Raw genomic sequence first — 23,604 nt, 5'->3', positions numbered from 1 at the left:
TGTAGGGGCGTGTAGCATGTCACGCCCCTGGAGCAGCAGCCTGAGATTTATGTTTGCTGTTATGAGACAGCATAAATCAGTGCCAGGGCCACAGACATGGGGACATGGCCTGGGGACTGGGGATCTCTGGTCTGGGGGACAGTGGCAGCGACACTGTCCGAATTAGTGCTCCGGTTTGATGGATGACCTGGAACAGCAGGATGGGGCGAAGGGAATAAAGGCAGTCTACCCGATTTGATTTGATTTCGTTTTCACTTGCAGGAGGGGCCACACTGAAGCAGAGCCCCTACTGTCATCTCCTAGAATCTCTCATTATCCCAACAGCTCCTTCACCACTTTCACTGACTCCCCGCTCTCTCTTGCTCTCTCTCTATTTTTATGCTTGTGCCCCATTCCCAGATTGCATCCAGTTCCACACCCCGTTGCCTGCGTCGCGCCGATTCGGGCGTTCCCAACGAGGCGTTGACACCGCGCAGCGACACCACCTCCACCACCGAAAGTACCAACACCACCTCACCGCCGGAACGCGCACCCTCCGAGTCCTCCAGTGGCGTCCACTCGGGCGAGGAGCGCGAGCTGGAGGTCATCATCCGGCCAAGGGCCAACAGCAAGCCGCCGCCTCGCCCGCCACAGCCGCCGATCCAGGAGGAGCCCTACGGCCGCTGCACCAACATGCGCATGTCCAGCTTCAATGCGGACCCCGCCGCCACCTCGTCGGCGGTCATCAATAGTGCCACATTGCCGCCGCAGCGTTCGGTGCCGGAGCAGAAGTTCGACTATACGGCTCACTGCAGCACAATGCCACTGCCGGTGGGCTGTCACAGCCAGCAGCTCGCCGGGAGCGGTAATGGTTATGCCTCGACCTCGGCCATGACCAGTTCCATGGGCGGTGGCGGTATGCCACCACTGCCGCCATCGCAGGTCTCCAGCTTCATGACGCCCAACAGCATGCACTACGCCAATGCCTCAGTGGCCCTGGGAAATGGTAGTGGTCAACAGCAGCCGCACACTACGCTGCCAAATGGAGTGCGCTACTCCAATCCGCACTTTCTGCGCCGCCTGCCGCACGTGACCAAGGCGGCGGAGTCGCCCTATGGACACCTGGGCTACGGAGCTGGTCACCACGCCTTCGCAAAGCTGCCGCACGAGACGCATCCCACGATTCCGGAGGATCGCGACTCCGCCAACTACTCGATGGCCTCCGACCAGGATTGCGGTCTGTATGTGACGGCCCAGCTGCACTAGGATGACAAGGGATCCCACTTCATTTATACTATGAACTTAGACTTATTGCAAAGAGCATTGCGCACCATGTATTAGCCCTTAAAATCATAAGTTAAAGTCTGATTGCTCTGCGGCATGGAACACTAAAACTTGTATTGAGTGTCGTGGTGCAATCGGTTTTTAAACCCATAGCCTTACCATCTTGCAATGCCGCTAGTCCCTAGATCCCATTCGCTCTAAGTTAGCTTCTCGGTTTTTGTACAGCTCCGGGCGCCCAGAGAAGCCATACCAAATCCACTAATCTTCCAAAGGATCAGCTGGTTACCGGACCCCAAATGAATTAAATTACTTCTCGTTTGCTTTGCCTTGATGATCCACTCAAGTGTGTAGCGCTAATTGCCACCCAGATGACCCACTAAAAGAATTGAGAATTGAAGCTTAACTATATCTACATCTAAACTACACCTACATGTACGGCTAAATCTAAATCTAATATATATTTATATTTATACATGCTATGCTCGTATACAATGTGTAAGATAATAAGCTAATCGAGTTTAAGTAATCAATGTAAACTAAAGTTTATCATATCATATATGAATGAATATCGATAGCTAACTGTAAGACCCTAAACAAATATTAATGCGAAAAGAATAAAATATCATAGCTCGATCATGTGCAAGCACTCAAAGTATTTTCCCCTAAGCAATTTCTCTTATCAAACAAACGAAAAACGGAATGAACAAAGGCATACGAATTTAAGCAGCAATTCTATGGTTTTTATTGTAAGGTTAAACTGTAAAGTGGTACATCGTAATTTTATGGCACTAACTAGCCAACACGTTATGCTTCAGCTAGTCGGCATAGAGGATAGACACCCAGCAAGGCTTTGGCATATGTATTTTCTATGGTCTCTCAACGCTTACCGTTTAAGATGAATGTAAAATGTAATGTAACAAAGCGACAATATGAATACTATCTAATGTATGATACGAATGAATACTATCCACGCCCCATACATATCTCACACGCACAAGACTTTTGACCTCATCCCATTGCACCCGCTTGCTTTTGATTTTGATTTTTGTGCCCCGCGTAAGTAGATAAATGTACTCCTATTTTGGATCGGGGTCAATAATTGCTCTGGTATCATATCTAATATAAAGAATGGATTCAGTTGCTGACCCTTTTGGTAGAGCATTACTATAGCCGGTCGTATTTATTTTTGTTGTCAAGACTGATTAGTAATATAATACATTTTGAGAAGCACACCCATCACACAGAACTTGAACGATCCGATGTTGGCTTGAGAAATTCATAGCATTGATACGATAGTGGATAGGCCATAAATATAGTTTAGTATGTCGTCATTAACTTGGTTCCTTCGAGAAACGCACTAAACTACACGAGATATGAACGATTAAGAAAGAACACTTTTGTAAAATAATTTCCAATTAATTAAAGAAGAATTATTCAATTGAAATATCCAAAAGAGATACTAAGTATGCCCTTTAAGAACATTATAAACACTTGAGTTATATACTGGGTCTATTTTTTTGCGCAACAGAGCAAAATCTGTAAATGAAAGTAAAGTTACGCCCAGTATCCCAAGATATGGCGCATGCATACACAAAACATTTATATTTCACAATATAAATTAATAAATGTTTAAATTATTTATATATACAATATACGAATTAAATGGTTTATCAATGGTAAATAAAGAAATACCACCGCTTTATGTAAAATCCCAAAAACCGTATTTTTACTAAGGGGAGATATTAAATGGTTGCCAATTTTAAAGGAATTCCAAATGCTATCCACTTTCCTGAAAAGTTGTAATAAAACACACATTTATCCTTTATTAGAAAACAATTTTTAATGAATTTTCTTTTGTTTTGTTCTTTAAATGTTTGCTTTTCATTAAATTTTCTCTTTAGTTTTTAGTTTTACACAATTCAAGTTTCTGTGTTCATCAATATTAATAATGCTCCTCTCCGCAAATTTTAGTATAATTTTAGTTTTTGTGTTTTTTTGGTTTTCTGTTTTTTTTTTTTTGTTTTTACATATTCATTTCACAGTTTATTGTCGTTTCTCGACCTTCGATTGTTGTCGAGATATTAAAATACAATATAAGGTGTTCGGGGCGCCCAACGAGAGCGCAGTCCTTTGCCTTTTTAATCAATTTTGTTCAACATTTGCAATAAATGATATATTCTCGTGTTGTTGATCTTGTGTATCGTGTATTAACGTCGCCTGTCATTCGAATTGAACTTAGTAAATAGCATTTTGTTTCTTGTATTGGTTGCCTTTGAAATAACTTGCCATAATATATCATTTGCTTCATTAACATTTTCTATATGCTTTTGTCTTTGTTGTGACTTAAATGTAACGAATTCTATAGGAATCCTAATAAGAATTTCTGGTATGACTGTACGGTTGGAATGCCCACTACGAAATATTCTTATAGCACTTTTCTTCAGCAATTTGTATCTTTTTTAAACCAATTGATTCCGGAAAGGGCATTAAAACGTCGACCTGGCCGAAGTTTTGTATTTCTGTTCGTCCTTTTGCTGGATTGCTGAGTAGTCAAAGCAACTTTAATGTCTTGCTGAAGGAGAGCAGTGGAAACAATATAAAGGTCTAGAGATAGAGAGAGTTTTATCATAGAAAAGTTCGTATGGGGTTCGTGAAGAGCGGAGTTTACAAATCTGATTATCTATAATGTATGTATGTATCTGAATGTATGTTCCTCTGACTTATATATCGTATAATTAGTTGCTGGAAACCTCGCTGGTAGTTTTTTACTTTTCTCAAATATCTAAAGCGCGTTATCCTCCTCATCATCTCCCAAATGCTCGATGCGCGACTTTTTTGTGATTTTTTTGCAGCAACATTTTGAATGCATTGTCCCTGTGTTTCGGCATTTCATTACGTATCTCTAAGTTGTTTAGTTCTGATATAGGAAGCTGCTGCTTGGATGGATATGCACATGTCAATATATTATTTAACTTTACCTCAATCTGTATCTGTATCTGTGTCGGTATCTGTATCTGTAGTTGCAACTGTGTCTATGTATAGCTAGCTGTGTGTATCTGAATGAATGGACGGAAAGGTTCAACTCAATATCTGTAGCCATGAGTGAAAGCAAAAAAACGAGCACTAAACAACTGGATAGGAACAATAGCTAGGTGTCTCATAATCCTCCATAGTTATCCCTCTGCACTCTGCCCTATGACCTAATTTGTATTTATAAAAGTTAACTGCTCCCATCCATCATCTGTCTGCAGGCCAGTGATATGTTTGCTTCTCCCAAGGAATGCATTGCAAAATGTTGCCCAAAAGAATGCCAAAAAAATATCTGAAATGAACTCGCAGTAAATTGCAAACTATTTTTGGTATTCCGTTACACTTTTCCATTTTCCATAAATATAAATACGCTAATGTATGTACGTGTACGTGTGTCTTTTTGGCAAGCAGGTAACGATTTTTACAGCTCACACTATTAACTTGAAGGTACTTGATGCGTTTTCGAGGCAAGTTGATTGGAACCAAGGCGGCAAAAGGATGCTAAAGCGACTAGTGAAGCGAGTGGAGCTACAACAAAATCGCGATATAGTTTATTCATATAGAGAAAAAGCCTTCCATTGCTCTAAGTTAAATTAAACGATACTTTCTGCCTCAAATATGTATTCTGCCTCATCGCCGACGTCAAAAACTCACGCATTTTGGGGTGACTGCGTAGTTTTTCAAGGTGGCGCAGAGCTAACCAAAAGCTATATAGCCTATAATCGGGGAAGCGGTAGTTGGTAGTCGGATATCCGGATGTGGTGTATATGTAACGTGTGTGGATCTCCTATGTACAGCTTAGGTTCAGATTTTGCATTATTAAGTTAAACTTTCTCGTCTTTCTGGCTTGGTAAATATTTGTTGTTCTTTTTGTTCGATTAATACATATCTCATGTCCCTTCTCTTTAGTTACCTAATCTTAAGCTTTAACTTTATCGGTTTTATCGTAAGTTAGGCTTATTTAAGTGTTAGTGGTTCTTTGCTTGCTTAAACAGTAAATATATTTATGTATATATCGATTTATATATGTATGTATATATACTTAAATAACTCCCGTCTCTGAAAATCTATAACTCCCTTTACTGATTTAGATTTAGCTATTTATTCAATAAACAATTTATATCCTTCTGCGTCTCTGCTCAGGCTAAGGCTTAGGCATGACTGACACTAGCACTTGAACTTTATCCACCTTCTCCTTCTCCTTGTTCTTTGTTTTTTTTTTTGTTGGTTTTTTATGCTTTTATCAGTAATAGTTTAAGTAATAATAATCGTAGTAATCGTATTACGAAAATAATAGTGATCTTAGGTGTGTAATAAAAATTATTTTAAATATGCATAATTTACAAGTATCCGTTTGTCAAATGTTATCCGTTATATATGTGTATATGTATATATAGACTGCCTTTACATTTATCATTTAGCTGTATTCCGTAGTTACGTCTTTAAACATTTTACTGCACTGCTCTGCTCTTGTGTTCTCGTTTCTCGGTTCTCGGTTCTTTTAAATGCATTTGTTTTCATGACTTATAAAAATTAGATATTTCTCTTTGTTTTATATTTTGTATTCCTCCAAAGTCTTCCGCCGCCGTAGAATAGAAAAACAACAGATGTGGACTTAGCTTAGGCCAGCGACCTGCCGAATGAGGATCGGGCGTCTTCCTCTGGGATCCGCCGCTGCAGGATGTCCTTTGGTCCTTTGCTATTTGGCTGCCGGGCTGACAGCACTGGCGAATGGTTACTGCAAGGATACGTGGATCGATTAGCTTGCAATTTAACTGGGAGAGTGATTATCTGTGGGTGTTGTTAATCGTTTTTCGAACAAAGTGGGTTAGTAGCGGTTTCGATTTGAATCGGGTTATACATATCTTTTGTTTGTGTAAAATGGCAAAGTGGCGCAATGTGTGTAATTTGTTTAGCACTAGAGGAGTAAGCTTGAATTGATTTAAATTGTTATTGATTTGGGTGCACTTACTGAATTCAGTTCAGTTTAAGGTTCGCTTGAATTGAATTGTGCTTGGGTGCTTAAAGTGTTTTCGTTGTGGTGGCTGTTTGTTTGGGTGTCGATAGTGTTGGAAACTGTTATTCGCCGGGCTCCTCCATAATGACTGATTCGCCGGCCCAAACAATCGGACGACCCTGGTGTAGTTTCAAAGTTGGTTGGTAACAGCACTGGTATTTCTTATTTCATTGCAATAGGTTTACAAAAGAGCTAGGCCTAGAAAACTGCTATATTATGTATGTATGTTGATTGACTAGCCAAGTTTTGCCATTTTATGTTTCGAAATGTAGTTATTGTGGATGTGTTTTACCAAAGGTAAGTCAAACTTGGTGTTAGAGAAATTGAAAGCAAAATATTACGCATACGTAGTGTGGATCGTAAATAATAGTAATTTAAAATGAATCAACTGGATACTTAGCTACGCATGCACTAGGAAAATGCTAAGCAAAACGGTTTTGTGTTCGGTTCGGTTCTAGTAAATTGATTTTGATTGGGTAGTTGGGGATAGAGAAACATACCTATATGAGTATTATACGAGTCTATGTGAAAACTACGTTGAAGTAACGGTAACTTTAACGGTAACGGTGATTTATGGTGACTTGCGAAAGGTTATTTTCGTATTAATTTGGTATTGCAGTTTGGTATTTTTGATTGGTTTGCTTTCGATCAACTCTCCATTCAATGTTTCAGTTTCAGTACACAATGCGAATTGGTTCATTCTACTTTGCCTCATGGGAGTAGTGTTCTTGTGAGTTTCCGTGAGTTTAATAAGCTTTTCATTTACAGGAGTGCGTATGTATATTGTATATTGCTAACTAAAAACAACAAATGCTTTGATGTTCAGTATAGTATCGGTTTAATTTCAAATTGGTTGGCTGGACCGTTGAACTGATCTTTTGAGCTTGGGATTTCTTTTTACAGGTGTTTTAAGACTGATTACGCTACAAATTTAAATAACTTTTGTTCTTGGTAACTTGCTATGAACAAAACGTTGAGCTAAGTACTATATAAATATATGTTCTGTGTGTTGACTTATATAAATATATGCAAGTGTTTTTTTTTTTGTTTATCAAATTTGCGATTTGCGAAATTTCTATTATACTTTGTTTTTGTATTCTTGTACGATTTGAGTTTGAAATAATCTGGTTTTTAGTCGAGTTTCAGTTTAGTTTAGATCTAGAGTTTGAGTGAGTCGAGTGAGGCTATGGATGAGCGCCTAGAGCCTAAGCCTATATTAGTGGGACAACTGACCAGTGAGGTGGTGCCAAAGAGCTTGTACCAGCCGATCACGATATTCGACAGATTCAGATCGTCGAGCATTATCTGCGCCACGCCCATAAACACCTTCTTCTCGATGCGGCCATAGTCGCCCCACACGGTAATCTACAACATAAATGATGTAAGAATTTGATCAAAAAACTATATCAATTAATGAGAACTCACCTGTAGTATGCAACCGGTGTAGGACTGCTTGAAAACCAACTGCTGCTGGTACAGTGGATCCAGGGTGCGTCGAGCCGAGGAAGTCTTCATCTTGTCCACACAGCGCTTTCCCGACACTAGGTACACCTTTACATACGGAGCAGGCAGCATTTTTGACTGGGCTTTTTGCTGGGGATCACAGATAAAGTGTTAGAAAATCAGAAATTGCTAAATGAATGCGTCCGACCTACCTGTAAGCCCCTGGCCCGTATGACCTCCACCTCCAGACAGCCTTTTTGGTGGCACAGCGATAGCTGGATATCGCCCAGCGAAGGAGCTCCCAGCACCTGGCGACCAACCAGTTGACCAGGTCCCAGGCCATCCACGAACTCATTGAGGGCTCCATCGTTGCGCAACGAAGGGGAGAATCTATGTGAGGGGTTTGGGGATTTTGAGGAGGTACGGGTGTGGGGTACAGTAAAGAAAGCACTTTAGTACAGCGTCGTTGGTGATGTTTCTTTGTATCATCTCTCATCTCAAGATCTTGTTTAAAAATTAGGTAACAAAATTTACACAAAGAAAGGAATTTGGTTTTCAGAGAAAGAAATAACTCTTTATACACAGGGAGTTGTAGAAAGACAGTAGATGTTGTAGTTTCAGTTGGTGGTTGCGATCGCAACTGTTCTGTGGTCTGAAATGGATCAGTGTGGTTGGTTGAGAAGTGGTTTCGGTGGTGAAGGTGATACTGAAGGTGATACTGGTGGTGGTGGGTGCGGAGGAGAGAGACTAGTGGAGTCACGGTTTGATGGTGGCATGCAAGTGTTTTTCGTTTCGCGGAGCAAAAGTGCAGAGAAGGTAAGACTAGGACAAGGAGCTTTCTAGCCGAAACCTAGGTTATCTAAATAGAGAGAAACAAGTTCTCAAGAGTGGTTTTTGTTTTTACGATTTACAAAGCTTTGTTTGGTGATCGACTTATTATAATCCCTTCATTTACACACACATCGATAAGTGAGGATATCTTGTTATATACATATATATATAATATAGATATTGCTGAAAATTATAGTTAAAATTAAGTTAAAAAATCACAATTTATACACATTACAAGACAGAAAAATACACAAACAAGTCGAAGAATCAAACGGAACTCAAGGTAGGAAAAGTGGAATACACTTAGAGAAAAAATGTACGCAAATGCAGGCTCGCTTTCAGCGGTTTCTTTTGTTTATGTTCAAGGCGCACGCATATAGACATCGATAAAAAAGAGTTGCAGGATGAAATAGTTTTGTTGTATTGTAGGAAAATTGGAGATGGGATCGCCACACAGATTACCATATACAAAAGCCAATGGATAGAGAGTTTTAGATTGAGCTGGACAGTCGGAGTGTGAGAGAATAGAGTCAGAGATACAGAGACAGGAACAAAGACAAAGACAGAGGCAGGCAAGATAGAGGTCCTTCGGCCGGAAAGGTGATACTAGGCTTGATAATAGACTTGCTATGGCCAAGCGGCCAGGCGGATGCGATCGGGAGACTTACGATGAGCCCTCCGAGCTAGTGATCGAGTGAATGCTGCCGGCACTGTAACGTGTCACCGGAGGCACCGGCGGTACCTCCACCGACCGCTGGATGCTGCCCGCCGAGCCGCGCGACTGCCGCTGGTGGTATGGATGTGGTGGTGGTAGTGTGATATGGTGGTGACCAGCGGAGCTGGTCGAGCTGCCTGCTATTGCGAACTGTGCCTGGTATTGCTCTTGTTCTGCCGGAGACAACAAGACATATTTATACAGATGTGGTGTGTGTGCGCGTATATACAGGGGGTGATCTTAATCGGGTATGATCAATTGGATGATCCTATCATATCTAGACATTCAATATTTATATGGTCGAAATATATAGGGTCACTATGTACAACCTTTAGAATTCCACTACTTATGGTTTACCAATGAAATAAGATGTATCAAGGACTTCTGGATGTTTAACTAGATATTTTGTATATCTCTGGTATATAACACAAGAAAGTTTTGATCTAGAAACTCAATAGCGACGATGTAGGGTTGGTGAGATTGCGACGTTGGGCTCTTGGAAACCACAAATCTCGAAAAGCGAAACCCCAAAAGGAGAACGAGACAGAGTAGAGACGTAAACGGAAATCGGAATACAAAATTAGGGGTAAAATCAAGCGAGAACTTCAACTGAATAACCATAAGAACAAATATTATAGAGAACACATTATATGTATATATATATATTTATATATCAGCGAAAATTCATCGAAACTAGTGGCGTAAATGGCAACAACAATTGCGATGTATTACTAGAAACTCAACCCGTCTGGTTGTGTATTACACATCTGGTATTTATAGTGTGTTGAAGCTTTCTTGTGATTTATATATATTTACTATGCACTTTTTTTGTTCCACTAATATCGTGTGCAATGCGAATTTTGTTTGCGTCTTGATTTTGGCCAATTTTCTGATGATGTTTCTGGTTGTTGATAATGCAGCTGTTGTTTGAGCTACTTGTTGTTGAATTTGTGGTGTGTTGGTTGTTGATTGTTGTTGTTGTTGTTGTTGGATGTCTTTTGACTTTCTGTGACAGAGCTCCCTGTATACATACTTAGTTATCCGAATCGTATTTGCGGTAAACATAATCGAACTGAAGGATAATCTTGCGGGAGGCAGATGATAAACATTAGTTCGTTGGCGGAAGAATCGAGAAACTCAACCGATATAGGGTCCTTTTTTTTTACTTTTTTTTTAATTTTCTTTGAAAGGGGGGAGATTCTGCCCGGCTGTGTGGATGCACTCCGTGTTGGGGATGTAGACTCTTACCGCTTACAACAAAAAGCCGTAGCTGAAGCCAAGTATCTAGCTTTAGGCTTTAACTATGACAATATCTTTTTGAGAGGCTGTAATAGAGTGGTAGTAGCTTGGTATGTCGAGTACGGTGGTTACGAGAGAGAGAGTATATAAGTAGGTATAGGTTGGCTTAACTCAATGCATGCAAATCGAATAGAACGCTAGGATAATAATAAATGTTGTGTGGTTTGGTTATATAAGAATGGCATTAGCAATCGGTACGGCTTAGGTTAGTAATAGTACATAGAGTATGCTGCTACGAAAGTAAAATGCAATTGGGGCGCAGCCACACCGACGCACAGTGCGTGCGAAAAGTGTGTGCCACGTGTGCGCACATGCGAAAGCTTTGCTCAAGAGCCGGCATTTTCCGGGAAAACTGCGGATGGGCAAAGCTTTCGGTGTGCTCCGCTTCGTTTTAAAGGGGGCTTCCCCTTTTATAGGGATTACCCCTTGTAAGCCTAAAAATACGTATCGACTTTGGATTGGTTTGTTGGTTCTTGGTTTGTTGGTTTATTTGGGTGGTTCTGGTTCTGGATAAATTTGTATTGCTGCGCCTGCGCTTTAAAAGGATATCGGAAATAATAAATCAAGTTAACTTGGGAAAGGCGGGTTACGTTAAAAGTTACGTTAAAGTTGGTCATGCCGGCGAAAAATATAGACATAGAGAGCTTTGGCTGAAGCTTTGGCAAGAGAGCGCGCGCGAAAAGTCAGAGAGCAAAGTGAATGAAAAGCTCTTATATCTAGGGATTGAAGGACTAACATCCTGTGTGCTGAACGGGAATTTGTTTTCGGGTTGGGGTATCTGTTACCGTTACTGTACTGTTACTGCCTTACGGTTACTGATACGACTAATGTTTATCATCTCAATCGATAGCCTGACTGGCATTGGCTTCACTCGTTAAACAGCTTCGCTTTCCTCCTCCAAAAAGGCAACTCAAAACTTAAAAAGAAAGTCACAAAACGATAATCAACCGAAAAAAACTGATAGCATAGCATATTAAAGTAGAAGTTTAGAGTAGAGTAGAAGAGAGTAGAGAGAGAAGATAGTTTGGAGTAGAAAGTTGGACTTGTGCGCACCTTTCCCCGCCGGCACCATCGCCGAAGAACTGCTCGATGGCGTCCGCCTCCGAGGACGAGCCGCGGGACAGGCCGCCCCCGCCGGCGCCACCTGACCCACCGGCGGCACCACCGGCACCGCCGAGACTGACGCCCAATCCGCCACCGGTTCGCAGTTCCCGCGTTATATCGCCGGGCAGCACTTCTTCGCTGCGGTGCACCGTGAACGAGTTCTTACCCTTCTTTCCAAAGCCCATACGTCTTTTACGACCTTCGAGTATGGCATTTTACACAATTTTAGTATTCTTAGTATTACTTTATAATTGGTTAGTTTGGTTAGCTTGGCTATATGGTTATGGTTATGAGTTGGGTTACTGGTTAGTTGTTAGTTGGGCAAAAGCAAAATCGAATGGCAAAGCAATGGATCAAAATAAGAATATATATGGAATGCTCCTGAAGGAAATCAAGTTCCAAACTGAGCCTACGAATAACTGGGCAAATGACGAACTGATTGATTGATTGATTGATTGACTGGCTGACTGAGCAACACAAGGCAACGGAACGAGAACGGTTAACGAGCGCAAACAGAGAACGGAACAAATTCGCCCTACCTGTGGCCGAAAGCTGCGACGTGGAGTTGGACTTCTTGCCCATGCCGCTGCCTCCTTTCGGGGATCGCTCCTGGTCGACGCCGCCGCCCTTCTTCCGATCGTTCGCGGTGTCCGAGAGGCTGCCATCTGTGAAAGGACATTAGTTACATATACAAGTTGAATTAATTGAAGAAATTATGGATTCTTAAGGGCATTGTAATTACTGCCATAGATACACAATGCGTATCATATTTAGAGTACTAAATGTTAATGATACAAGTGCGGGACTATGCCCGTTCAACTAAGTCTTTGGTGAATATTGGTGGAGGTTCTCCCCAATTCCCACTATGTGTCCTTTTACTCACCGACTTTATCTTCGGCACCTGCACCCTCCGCTGACTTGGAGCCACCAGCCTCTTCGGCGCCGTTCTTGTCCTTGTCGTACTCGCTAAAGTCGTCGTCCAGCATAGCATCGATGGCATCCCAGTCGATGGCGTCCAGCGGAGCATCAGCGTCCGCGTCAGCATCCGCGTCAGCATTAGCGTTCGTTGTTGTGGTTGTTGTTGTTGCGTTTGGTTCGTTCGTGTTATTCGTTGTTGTTGTTTTTGGATTTGTGGCAGTTGTTGTAGCATTTGTTGCATTTGCGGTTGTCGTTGTCGCCGCATTCGTTGCATTCGACGATGTTGTGGTTGTTGTTGTTAATGTGGTTGTTGGATTCGTGTTTTGATTTGTGCATGTATTTGGTGGTTGTTGTAGTTGTTGTTGTTGTTGTGATTGTTGTTGTGTGGCGTCGAGCGTCAGGTTGTTGGCGTCATTTATGGTGTTCGTGTTTTGTTGTGGTGTTGATGATGGGGCACGTTTGTTATTGTTGTTGAGATTGTTGGGTGATCCATGAAGTTGTTGTTGTTGTTGTGGTGGTGGTGGTTGGGGATTTGCAAAAGAGGAAGAAGAAGCATTATTAGCATTAGTACCACCGACGACAAGATGCCCAGCAGCGGCAGCAGATGTTGCACCACCGCTCCCACTACTAGATTTCGTCAGCTGCTCCGATGCCATCATCGATCCGCTAATGGCGGTGGTGCCTTCTTTCCCTTTTTGCCTAACTGATTGTTGTTGTAATTGTTGTTGTTGTTGAAGTTGTTGATTGTGACTTTGGCTAACACTAACACTACTCGCTTGGCTATTGTGGTGGTTGGTGTGGTGGTTGCTATTGTGTGTACTGGTAGTGTTGTGTGCACCACCGCTACCCATTCCGTTGCCCTGTTCCACCATTCCCGCTGCCGCAGCATTCAGCCCATCCATTCCCGATCCCGGCTCCATTGGTGAAAAGTTGTGGGCATTCTGCGCACTGGGCGGATGCGGCAAATTCCTTCGGCGCTTCAAATACGGTGCCGCCGGTCCGTATAGCTTTTGTTGACTGGTTCGCTGCAAATCTAGCGACATGTGGTTCCTGGGATCCGCCAGTCCACGTTGTCGGTGCGCTCCGCGAAAGAGGGACGGAGCCACGCCCCGTCGCGTCCAGCCCACATCCGAGTCGTAGGTAATGGTCACTATCTTGTCATCCGTTACCAGGAAATGCGAGTGACTCAGCGGATGGTTGGCATCCACATTTGCACCCATATAACTCTGCCGAATATTGGTCTCCGATCCGTAGCGTCGCGACATTGCCGCCGTGGGTGAGTAGCTGGCATACGGATTCGAATGGGGATAAGGATAGTCTCCAGACGAAGGCATCACCTCGTCCTCGTATCGAATTCGACGGCGACCCCAGCTCTTCGTGTGCAGATCATCGTAGTCTAGCGACCGGGATTGTCCCTCGTGAAAGAGTCTCCTTCGCTCCAGCTTCGGTTTCTTCAGGATCGAAGTTGGTTGCGCCTTGGCTTCCGAAATGGGAACGGCTGCCACTAGGGCATCTTCGCTCAATTGGCGAGACAGACGCAGCACCGATTGCGTGGGCGGAGGTGCAGGAGTGGCCATTTGTCCCCTGGCACGCCGATGCGCATTTGGAGTGGGCGTGTGAACATGGTAAGTGGGAACCACACCAAGATTCAGTTGCGGTCCCGTTAATCCACCCAGAAAGTGCTGATCCACACACTCGCCGCACATCGCAGGATCCGAAGTGGGTGGCTCCCCGTAGCCCATCGGCTGATGCTGTGGGTGCGGATGGGCATCCGCCAGACAGCAGGGATCCTGGCAAGCGCCGATTGCCAGACCGGCGGCGGTCAAGTGAAGGGTGTGGTGCGTCGACAGCACCACCGGCTGACTTCCATTCTGGCAGTGACTGCAGCTCTTGTCCTGGTGGTCGCGTACATAGCCCACCAGCGAACTGGGCGTCGTGGAGGTGTGGTCGTGGGCGTGGGGGTGGACGCCCGCGGGCGAGGAGCTGCGGAAGAAATTCGTGATGGGCGTGGTAATGCGCTTGAATTGCTCAAAGCTCGGCAGCAGCGGCAGCGGATAGGCAGCGGCGGTGGCTTGTACGTTCGGTTTCAGTCCGTTGGACCGTCGTGGTGGATAAATGTTATCGATATCGATGTCGAATGGCTGTGGTGGCAAATGGGGCGATGGCGAGTAGAAGACGGAATGTGGATGTAAATGGGGATCGAGTGGCTCCATCATCTCCTCGGCCATTGTGCCGGGCTCAACGTAGAATTGTTCCACCAACTGGCCGCTATTGGCATCGGTAACCAAGACCTGATGAGGTGGCTGTATTCCAATTCCCGCCGAAATGGGTGGGGAATCTGCTGCCGCCAGAGCGGCCAGCTGCTGCAGTTGCTCCAGCTGCTCCAGCAACACCAACTGCTGGGCACCGCCCACCGGCAGATAGTCGCAGTCATCCACTTCGATGGTGTTGGCCCTTCCGGGCTCCGAGTGGTGCAGCCGCAGTCCGGTAATGGGTTCGCCTCCTGCTCCCCCGAGGAAGCTGTTGCGGACGCCAAAGAGATTGCGCCAGTTGCGGGGGAAGCTAATGGTTATTGCGGACAACGGTAACGGGTGGTATCGGGTGGTAACGGTTGGCAGCGGTGGTCAGTGGTTTGTGGTGAAAACATTTCAGTTTCGAGGCATGCAAGAGTGTAGAAAGGGATCGGATATGTTGGTAGTAATGCCACATATTGTTACCAAATGAGCGTGATTTTTCAAAAGACAGCGCTCGTCATGTGGTGAGTTTTGAGAGTGTGGTGGATTGGTGGTTGTTGTTGAACAATTAACAAGGCGCATTCGTGGGGAAGATAGAACGATTAACGTCCGAGGTCAGCGTTTGGTTCGAGGTGAGTGTGTGGTTTTTTCGATTGTTGTGGTGAGTTGTAGTTGAGTGTTGTTGAGTTTGGTGGTGAGTAGTTGCCGTGTAAGCGTGTGGTGAGCACAGCACGCGAGAGAAGCATTTAAACACAAACACAAAGAGAGTACGCGCGACGATAGCGGCGTTGTTGATTGTTGTTGAGATTTTCATAGAGATTTGATTTTTATTTTAAGCGGTTTGGTTTTGTCGGTTGGTTTGGCAAACGCAAAAAGTAAATGCAGAAAAGAAACTTTATGTTTTCGCTATCGTTTTTCGTTGGTTTCAGTGTGCCCTTCATGGTGTTAGTGTATCTGTGTTAGCGAGATACTGGTGCGTGTATATGTGTTCAAGTCAAAGAGAGAGAGTTGGGCGGTAAGCGCTCCGATTCTGATCGTGATCCAATACCAATACTAGTTTAGAGCCTAATTCAGGGTAATTTGGGATTTTGCTCGCATCTACCACGCAGAAAGTTAATGTGAAGGAAGACCAATGGGCCAGAGCGGAATTTCAGCATAATTTTGGCAGCGTAGCTTGGCATAGTTGGCTTACTTAACTAATAGCTAATGACTTGGGCTCGACTGGCACTCCTCCATACACCTCCTCCTCTCCTCAGTCTGCCGCCCACTTACCTGAGTCCGCGCGACGTGCGCGGTCGCTCCGACTGCGTGGAGAAGGCGCTGGAGGTCACGCTGACCACCGACTCCATGTCCGAGTCGCCGAACTCGCCCATAAAGTCCTTGTCCGGCGACAGGGAGTGTCTTGGTCGCATCCGCGCGTCCATAGAGTGCAGGTCGCTGTCGGACAGTCCCGTGTAGTGGCGCTCCCATCCGCCCATTCCGGTGCTGCGGTAGGTGGCCTGGTGGTGCGGCTGCCGTGTGCGGTGCCGCCCGAAGCGACCACCCGAGGCCAACCGCTCGTCGAAGTCCTGACCCAGTCGATCTCGCAGCATCGCACTGCGGGAGGTCTGCGGCACCTGGAGTAGAAGGAGCGGAAATTGAGTTGTCTGCAGATTGTTTAAAGAAGTTATAATCCGAAAGCTCTAGGTGTTTTTTGGTATGTATTAGAATAATTAAAAATTCTATTTGTTAAAGGATGTGGCATATATAACCCTCCTATATTATAGCCCTCATTTTTGACAACTCATCCCGAATTGTTGGTTACCTGTGGTAGCTGCCTCTTCTTTGGGGATCCCGTGGGCGTGGCTGTGGCCGATCGCGACTGGAATCGCTGCTGCTGCGAAGCAGACGCCGCCGCTGAGGACGCACCACCCGGTCCCTGGTAGACCGATGGGGCGTTGGGCGAGGAGCCGTGTACTGGAAGCACTGGATAGTCTATGTAGCGGTCGTCGGGTGGCGACAAGGAGCCCCGTCGGGGACTGGTGCTCCGATAGCCGTAGGCGGGTCCGCCGGAGGGCGCTCCTCCTACTCCGCTGCTGTGGTAACCGTCGCTGGGTGCCGCCGAGTGACTCCGCTGGCTGAGGCTCATGCCACCGGGACCGATGGCGGAGCCGACACCATTACCACCTCCGCGACGATAGTAGCCGGTGGCAGAGGCCTGCTCGTGGTGCATCAGATGGTGGCATGGAAAGTAGAGTGTGGTTTAGTGGTGCACCCTTGGACCGAAGCTCAGTGATCCCCGCACGAGGGATCCCGCAGGGATTCTGACAAACATTCGGATTAGAGCTTACTGACTAGGTTTGAGTGAGTGGTATCTGGGTGGTTCATGTGGTTTTGTGGCAGGCATTAAAAGTGTGTTTTCGGTCTTATGTGTGTGACAGTGTTTCGTGTCATTGATTAACTGTTACTGCAACTTCTACTGGAACAAAAACACAGGTAAGTTCATATAGATATATATGATTAAACGTAGGAGCTGAGTTAAGAGAGCAAGAGATAGAGAGCCAAACAAATTGGTTAAAAATACACTTTCGAAACGAAATCAATCAAGATACATTTAGAGCCGCACGCGACTTTTTAGCTTATTAGTGGGTTATAATCGGTTAGTTAGGTTTAGTAAAAGATTAGCATAAACTCTGAATTGAAAGTGCAGTAAGTTGGCAGTGGTTTTGGTCTAACTAAGACACTAGCTAAACTTGTGGGAATGGTCAAGATATGTTAGGACTGATTTTACGTGAGTCGAAATGTGACTTTCGAATATAGGTTTGTTTAAGGTCAAAAGGTCTAGCCAACAGGGCTTAAAGTTATGATGAAATATTTATTATTAATACTCTTTTAAAAGCAAAATAGAATGCAAATTTAATGAGAAACTGAACCGTTTGAGCTCTGGTCCTAGGGATATTTTGAGAACTCTACCCCAAGGTAGTTCCTAAGTTAATATATCCCCACTTGCAGTGTTTTCTTTGTCTGTACTGTTCTGTTGCTTGTTTGGCCTGCTGGCCATTTTGTTGGGTGGTTCGTTAATTTAGCTTGGGTGCAAACCTGATTGTGGTAACTTTGTCCAATGCCAGATACAGTGCGGTAGTCGCGGGCCACCATCCCGGCCACCCGTTTGCGGCCCTGGGGCGACATGTCACGTCGGGACCGACGCTCGTTTAGATCGAGCTGGATCGTCGTGTTTGGGGTTCGGATTGGAGGTCGGAACGCAGGGGTTTCCAACGGATGGGTGGGGGTGGTGGGATTTTGGGGTTGATTTGAGTGAGGGTTTGGAATCGAGAGAAAAAGAAGGAGCAGACAATAGAGAAATTTACATATGATCAAAATGAATGGAGAGTTTGGAGCACAGTGTGATGCTGTTTTTAATGTGTGGGATTTCAGATATTGCGTTGAAAATATAGACCTCATACATTGTGTTTGTGTGGGAGTGTCTCTGGGTATTCAGTGGTTTATCGGGGTATGTGTTCGATTGATAAACTCAACTCACATCAAGTATACGCAATGCTACACACTTAAAGCTACGGGGTGAAGAAGCCACAAGGAAAGCGGTGGAAAGGGCATGGTGCTAAGTGATGGATAGATGGACTAAAGCGGTTCTCTACCAGGGCATGCAAAGCGGTTTTAAGTTTTCAAGTTTTCAGGTGCTCTTCAATGGTTTTTTAGTTTGATCGTGGAGCTTATGACAGAGAGATAGTTTTAGAGTTTAGAGTTCAGAGATAGCCTTGGGCAGTATGTGTTCTCAAGTTTACACGGTTTACACGGATTCTTAACTTAAAGCACTTGGCTTATATGACTTAGACTATATTAACTTTCATCTTAAATGCAATAGTTATCGTTATCGTTAGCTGAAAAGACGCGACCAAGTAGGGCATAAATTCGATTTGGGCTCTTAGAACAGAGAGTTAGTAGAACGACAGTTTAGACTTCGAAGAGATAGAGGCAGTAGATCGAGAGAAAGAGAGAGAAAAATTTAACACACGCACAACGAAACAACGACACCAATTAGTTGAATAAAGTTTCAAACGAACTAAAAATACACCATGATAACGAAAATACTTTGTACAATTGCTGGAGGGTGTCATGTCTTGTTTTGGCCAAAAACATGAACAGTCGGCATCAGTCCGATTCTGTCCCTGACCATGAACCAGTTAGAATGCGTGTTTGTATCCGTGTCTGTGTTGGTATTTCTATTTGTATTTGTATTTGTGTCTGTGCATGCGAACTGAGAACTGATAACTGACAGGAACAGGAACTGGAACCGCAAAATGGAGCCCTCTGATGGAGCACACAGGATGGTCATGTACGTATGGGTTATTCTTTTATTTCTTTTCGTTTGCGATTGCTGTGCTGGCTGATGGTGATGCTTATGCTGATGCTGCTGCTCATGGCGTGTGATTTGTGAGTTACAGTTAGAAAAAGCACACACACAAAGAGGGGAGACAGATAACAAACTATAGGAACCCAAATAAGCACACTAAGCTCCACAGAATTTTCGATTCACCGAAGACTGTACTCTCTTACTTTTATTTGGACAGACTAAGAAACTTTTTAACTTTTTTATGATTTAATGTCAAAGGTTAAGGTGAATTGTCACAAGACTTTCTTCAAATGTTTTATAGATCAACCCAAATGATTGCTTCGAGTTTCAACTAAGATAATATATTAGTAATCATAACACTAAGGTCTTAGGTATTCAATGGATCCATCTCCTCTAAGCTTGAGTTCTCTCTCATTTTTTTATGAATATTTTCCAAGTAAGAGTATTCAGCCGGTATAGTTTTGATTTTTCGCGTCAAATGCTTTGTGGGCATATGCGTGTGTGTGTGGCTTAGTGGGTGGCTGGGGGCGGAAATGTTCGCTTGTTTGTATGTATGCATGTATCTGTGTGTGGGGCTGAGTGCCACTGGAAGTTGGCAAGCTGCGATTGAAGTCTAATGTATGCACGTGTCGGTGTTTTTGGTCTCCTCGCTCTTGTTGTTGCTGTCAGTTGTTTTGGCTTGGATGAGACCTCCCCGTTTCTCGATGTGTACTATATACATATGAAATAATAAATTTGATTCGGTTTCTGTAACTCCCGAAGCTTGTTTCTTGTGTGTGTCCTATGTGGTGCTTTCGCTCAGTGTAGTGTTGCTCTGATGTTTGTTGTTCAGGCTGTTGTTGTTGTTGTTGTTGAAGTTGTTTTCAAGTTGTTGTGGTGGCTGTTACCTCTAGCAGGGGCGGCGGACTCGCTGAGCTGCCCATGGACGAGATGCTGGCCCCCGGAGTCATTCCATCGATGTCGCAGTCGGACGTGGTGTCCGAATCACTAAGGCGCGACATGGTGCTCGGCGGTGATAAATGATCTGTCGGTGTCAGTATCAGGCCGTCCACATCGCTGCCCTCGTCACGTAACTGTTTTCGTTGTTGGTTGTTTAGTTGGTTGGTTGTTGTCATAAATTTTGCGTCGCAATGTTGTATGGATATCGCACGTGTTGTTGTTTTTGATGATGTTATTGTTGTTGTAGTTGGCAATGGTGGGTGGTGTTTTTTTTATTTGGGTGGTGATGTATTGGCGGGTGCACGACAAAAAACCAACGAAAAATAAACAGATTATGACAATGCGGAGTTAATAATTTTGTTCAAACCGGGCAGCTGCTGCGGGGGGGCTGAGCAGGGTGGGTAAAGGACATTACCAGGTTGATTCTGGCCTTCACTTTCATCCATTTACCTTAAATCTCACGATCTTAAGTTACAAAGCTATTAGGAAGTTATAGATTGTGAGCTGGGAAAGTGAAGACCAAATCCACCTAAACATCGAGCTTTACAAACCAATGAACAAAAACAAATAATTGTAATCAAACGATAACATTTTCCATTTGACTTTTAGCCAGATTTGTGTTAAGTTTTTCACTCGCCGAAACTTCGTTCGTGGAACTGAACCTGAACTCTGTGTGTTTCCATCGATTTCATTTCATATTCTTTTCAAGTGTTTACCAACACCTCTTTAACAACCAGGAAACGGAAACGAACGAACGCAAAATGGAAACCAAATGAACGAACTTAAAGAGCCGCGGCCCACACATACGAGATAGGAGGTGTCCTGGTGGGGCTGCAGCTGATACCACTCGGCCTCGTCGTCCAGGATGTGGTGCGCCAGATCGATGACCACCTCGCCGATAAAGTCGTTGGCCCCGTACCGCACATAGTCCCACAGCGTCACCTTTCGAATGGAATCATCTCGGTGGATTAAGCATATAGAGGTGCTCTAATGTGGGACAACTCACCTCGAGCAGTCGGCCGTTGAGGTCGCAGCGTCTCAGACCCGAGTAGACAAAGGTCTGGCCCCATCGGGGCTCGCAGGTGGTGCCCACCGTCTTCGTTCGCCGCTTGGATTTGTGGCTTCGATCGGGCAGAAGGAACACCTTGCACGGGAAGAAATAATAGTTCATTTATAGGTAGTTAACTAGTTAACATACAAAACAAATGTACAAACTTTAACGAAAGGAATCTTAATAGTTTCATTTGGCTGAATTCACTCACTTTTGCATATGGATTGCGGCCCGCTCCGCTCTGGCGCAGGGAGAGTCCGGTGGCGCAGACCAGGGTCACGATCAGCTGCAGGGTGTTCTGGTCGTAGCCGAGCTTCAGCTGCAGCCGCCCCTCGATGGGGATGGGCTGTGTGGTGGTGCCGGAGCCGCTGCCCATGCCGATGCCACCGCCCACCCCGTGGCCTTGCAGGTGGGCGGCGGGCGGACCCTGGTGCTGGTGCGGATGCGGAAGCGGATGCTGGTGCGGGTGGTAGTGGTGCGGGTGCGGGTGGTGATGGTGGCCCGCCGTCGTTGTGCCGTGCAGGCCGCCAGGGGCGGAACCGGAAGCGGACGCCGACGCGTGGACGGGGCCGTGGGCGGAGGCGGGGGCGTGGACGCTGCTGGTGCTGCTGCCGCTGCCGCTGCCACTCCCGCTGCTGCTGTGGCTGTGGGTACTGTGGCTTGGTCCCAGGCGCTGCGTCTGCCCGACGCCGCCACGTTGCCGGAGTCCTGATCCTGATACCGATCCCGGTCCGGATACACTGGTGTGGATGTCCGGCGAGCCGGGCGAGGTGATTAGCACGCTCGGCTTGTCCCGATGGATTTCAATGGCCTCGACCGCGGGAGCTGTAAAATGGTTGAAGCCAAGGTTATGCTTGGGAATATGCTTGGTATTCAGATAAATTTGAGTTGCGGTTAAGTCGAGTTATCATGTACTGTGTGGTATCGTTAGATGATAAGTCATAAGTTTGCACCACCATACACACTTGACACATGTTCATTCAGGATGTGAAGATAATGACAACAATTATATCTTTAATAGACTTTAATTGAATGTTTATGGATTTTATTCTAGTTTAATTAATGTGCTTATAATATAGCGCATGGAAGTTCCTCAGCTTAGGCATCGTGCTTTTATTATTTATTTTAGAAATCGTTGGTGGCGATATAAAAAACATATGTAGACTCTAATATTTTCCTAATTAATGAATATTTTGGCACCTCTAATGATGCATTGTAATTGAGGATGTATTTGGAAATTAAGGCGAAACACCCATTTCAATCACACTTGCTCACGCTCTTCCACAGACACACAACTGCTAAAGAAACCGCCGACTTTGGGAACCATACATACTATATGGATACGGTATAGTACCTTTGCGCTGCAGATATCTTCCCCCGCTGCTGACCACCGCACTGCCGGCCATGCTGCTCGCCAACCCGCTGTGCGGGAAGTTGGCCGAGGAGCGGCGAGCGGGCACACTGTTGGCGGATCCGCCGGAGGCTCCGCTGATGGGACTGACGTTGGTGCTGCTGCCGCCACTGCCGCCGCCGCTGCCGATCGGCCGGCTGACGATCAGTTCCACCTGGGCGTCCAGGCGACTCTCGTCGATGATGTCGTAGACCTCGTCGGCACTCTTGTTGTGCAGGCCGCGGCCATTCCACTCGAGGATCTCGTCGCCTGCTCCGTCGATCGATCGATGGATGAGCGTTGGATGAATGGCATGGAGATGTTTGAGCACAGGCAGATAGAAAGAATAGAGAGAAAAGTCAGAGTGAGATGCGATGGCTGGATGAAGTGGGATGCACATTACCTGGTCGAATCCTTCCCTCGAGATCGGCCACCGATCCGCGCTTCACCTTCTCCACAATGGCCCCGCATGGACCTCCTGCTCCTACCGCTGCTCCCGTTCCCGCTCCCGATCCCGATCCACCCGTTGCGAGGGGCTGACCGCCGTTGACCTTTAAGCCTAATATATCCTCCCCATCATAGTATTTACGCAATATCATGTGCCCGATCAGGCGAGTATTGTCCGCGGATGTTTGCCAATTCACCGGATTCTATTTGCGCAGCGATCGATTTACGATTTACGTGGGTGTGGTGGTTGGGATGGTAATTGGTTTGATTTGGTTTGGTGATTGGTTATTATTATTTTGGTGGGATTGGTGGTTTACAGTTTACAGTTCGGATTGCGGATGATCGTGCATAGATTTTGGTTGTAAGTAGTTGGATGTGGTGTCGGTGGGGAGCCATCGTATGCGGGAAGTAGAATTGTTTTTAGTTAGCTTTTTGCACTGCTCGAAACACCTTAGACATACAGCTTATACTCTAGACGTAACTTACAATTAGAGTCGGTCAACGAAAACATATGTATAACAGTAGAAAGTAACAGTTTTGTACAGTTTTTCACATTCAAGTTTTTGTTTTGT

The 23,604-nt window shown here is 45.1% G+C and overlaps 2 protein-coding genes across 32 annotated transcripts in view; one reads left to right on the top strand and one right to left on the bottom strand.

Moving 5' to 3' along the window:
• Positions 1-4,159, top strand: part of LOC6727635 (protein tincar) — a 62,616-nt gene extending 58,457 nt beyond the window's left edge. For both annotated transcript variants that reach the window (XM_039295943.2, XM_016175511.3), the window contains one exon: positions 400-4,159. In XM_039295943.2, the coding sequence (XP_039151877.1) occupies positions 400-1,245 (846 nt within the window). In that variant the 3' untranslated portion in view covers positions 1,246-4,159. The remainder of the gene's footprint in view (positions 1-399) is intronic.
• The window catches only part of LOC6727632 (regulating synaptic membrane exocytosis protein 2), a 43,627-nt gene continuing 23,306 nt past the window's right edge, over positions 3,284-23,604 (bottom strand). For 6 of the 30 annotated variants that reach the window (XR_005544357.2, XR_005544366.2, XR_005544367.2 and 3 more), the window contains 16 exons: positions 22,989-23,235; positions 22,550-22,855; positions 21,407-22,020; positions 21,151-21,288; positions 20,952-21,086; positions 20,093-20,278; positions 17,933-18,055; positions 16,659-17,051; positions 16,127-16,470; positions 12,586-15,182; positions 12,242-12,367; positions 11,652-11,901; positions 7,966-8,143; positions 7,736-7,903; positions 6,811-7,675; positions 3,284-6,031 (listed from right to left, as the gene is read on the bottom strand). Coding sequence is in view for 2 of the 30 variants with exons in the window: in XM_039295941.2 (XP_039151875.1) it covers positions 6,029-6,031; positions 7,544-7,675; positions 7,736-7,903; positions 7,966-8,143; positions 11,652-11,901; positions 12,242-12,367; positions 12,586-15,182; positions 16,127-16,470; positions 16,659-17,051; positions 17,933-18,055; positions 20,093-20,278; positions 20,952-21,086; positions 21,151-21,288; positions 21,407-22,020; positions 22,550-22,855; positions 22,989-23,235 (5,940 nt within the window). In the remaining 28 variants the exon portion in view is untranslated. The other 24 variants (XR_005544370.2, XR_005544379.2, XR_005544380.2 and 21 more) reach the window with 16 other exon arrangements.

Source organism: Drosophila simulans, chromosome 3R (assembly GCF_016746395.2).
Source record: "Drosophila simulans strain w501 chromosome 3R, Prin_Dsim_3.1, whole genome shotgun sequence".
Classification (NCBI taxonomy): domain Eukaryota; kingdom Metazoa; phylum Arthropoda; class Insecta; order Diptera; family Drosophilidae; genus Drosophila; species Drosophila simulans.
This window is presented reverse-complemented; position numbering and strand designations above follow the sequence as displayed.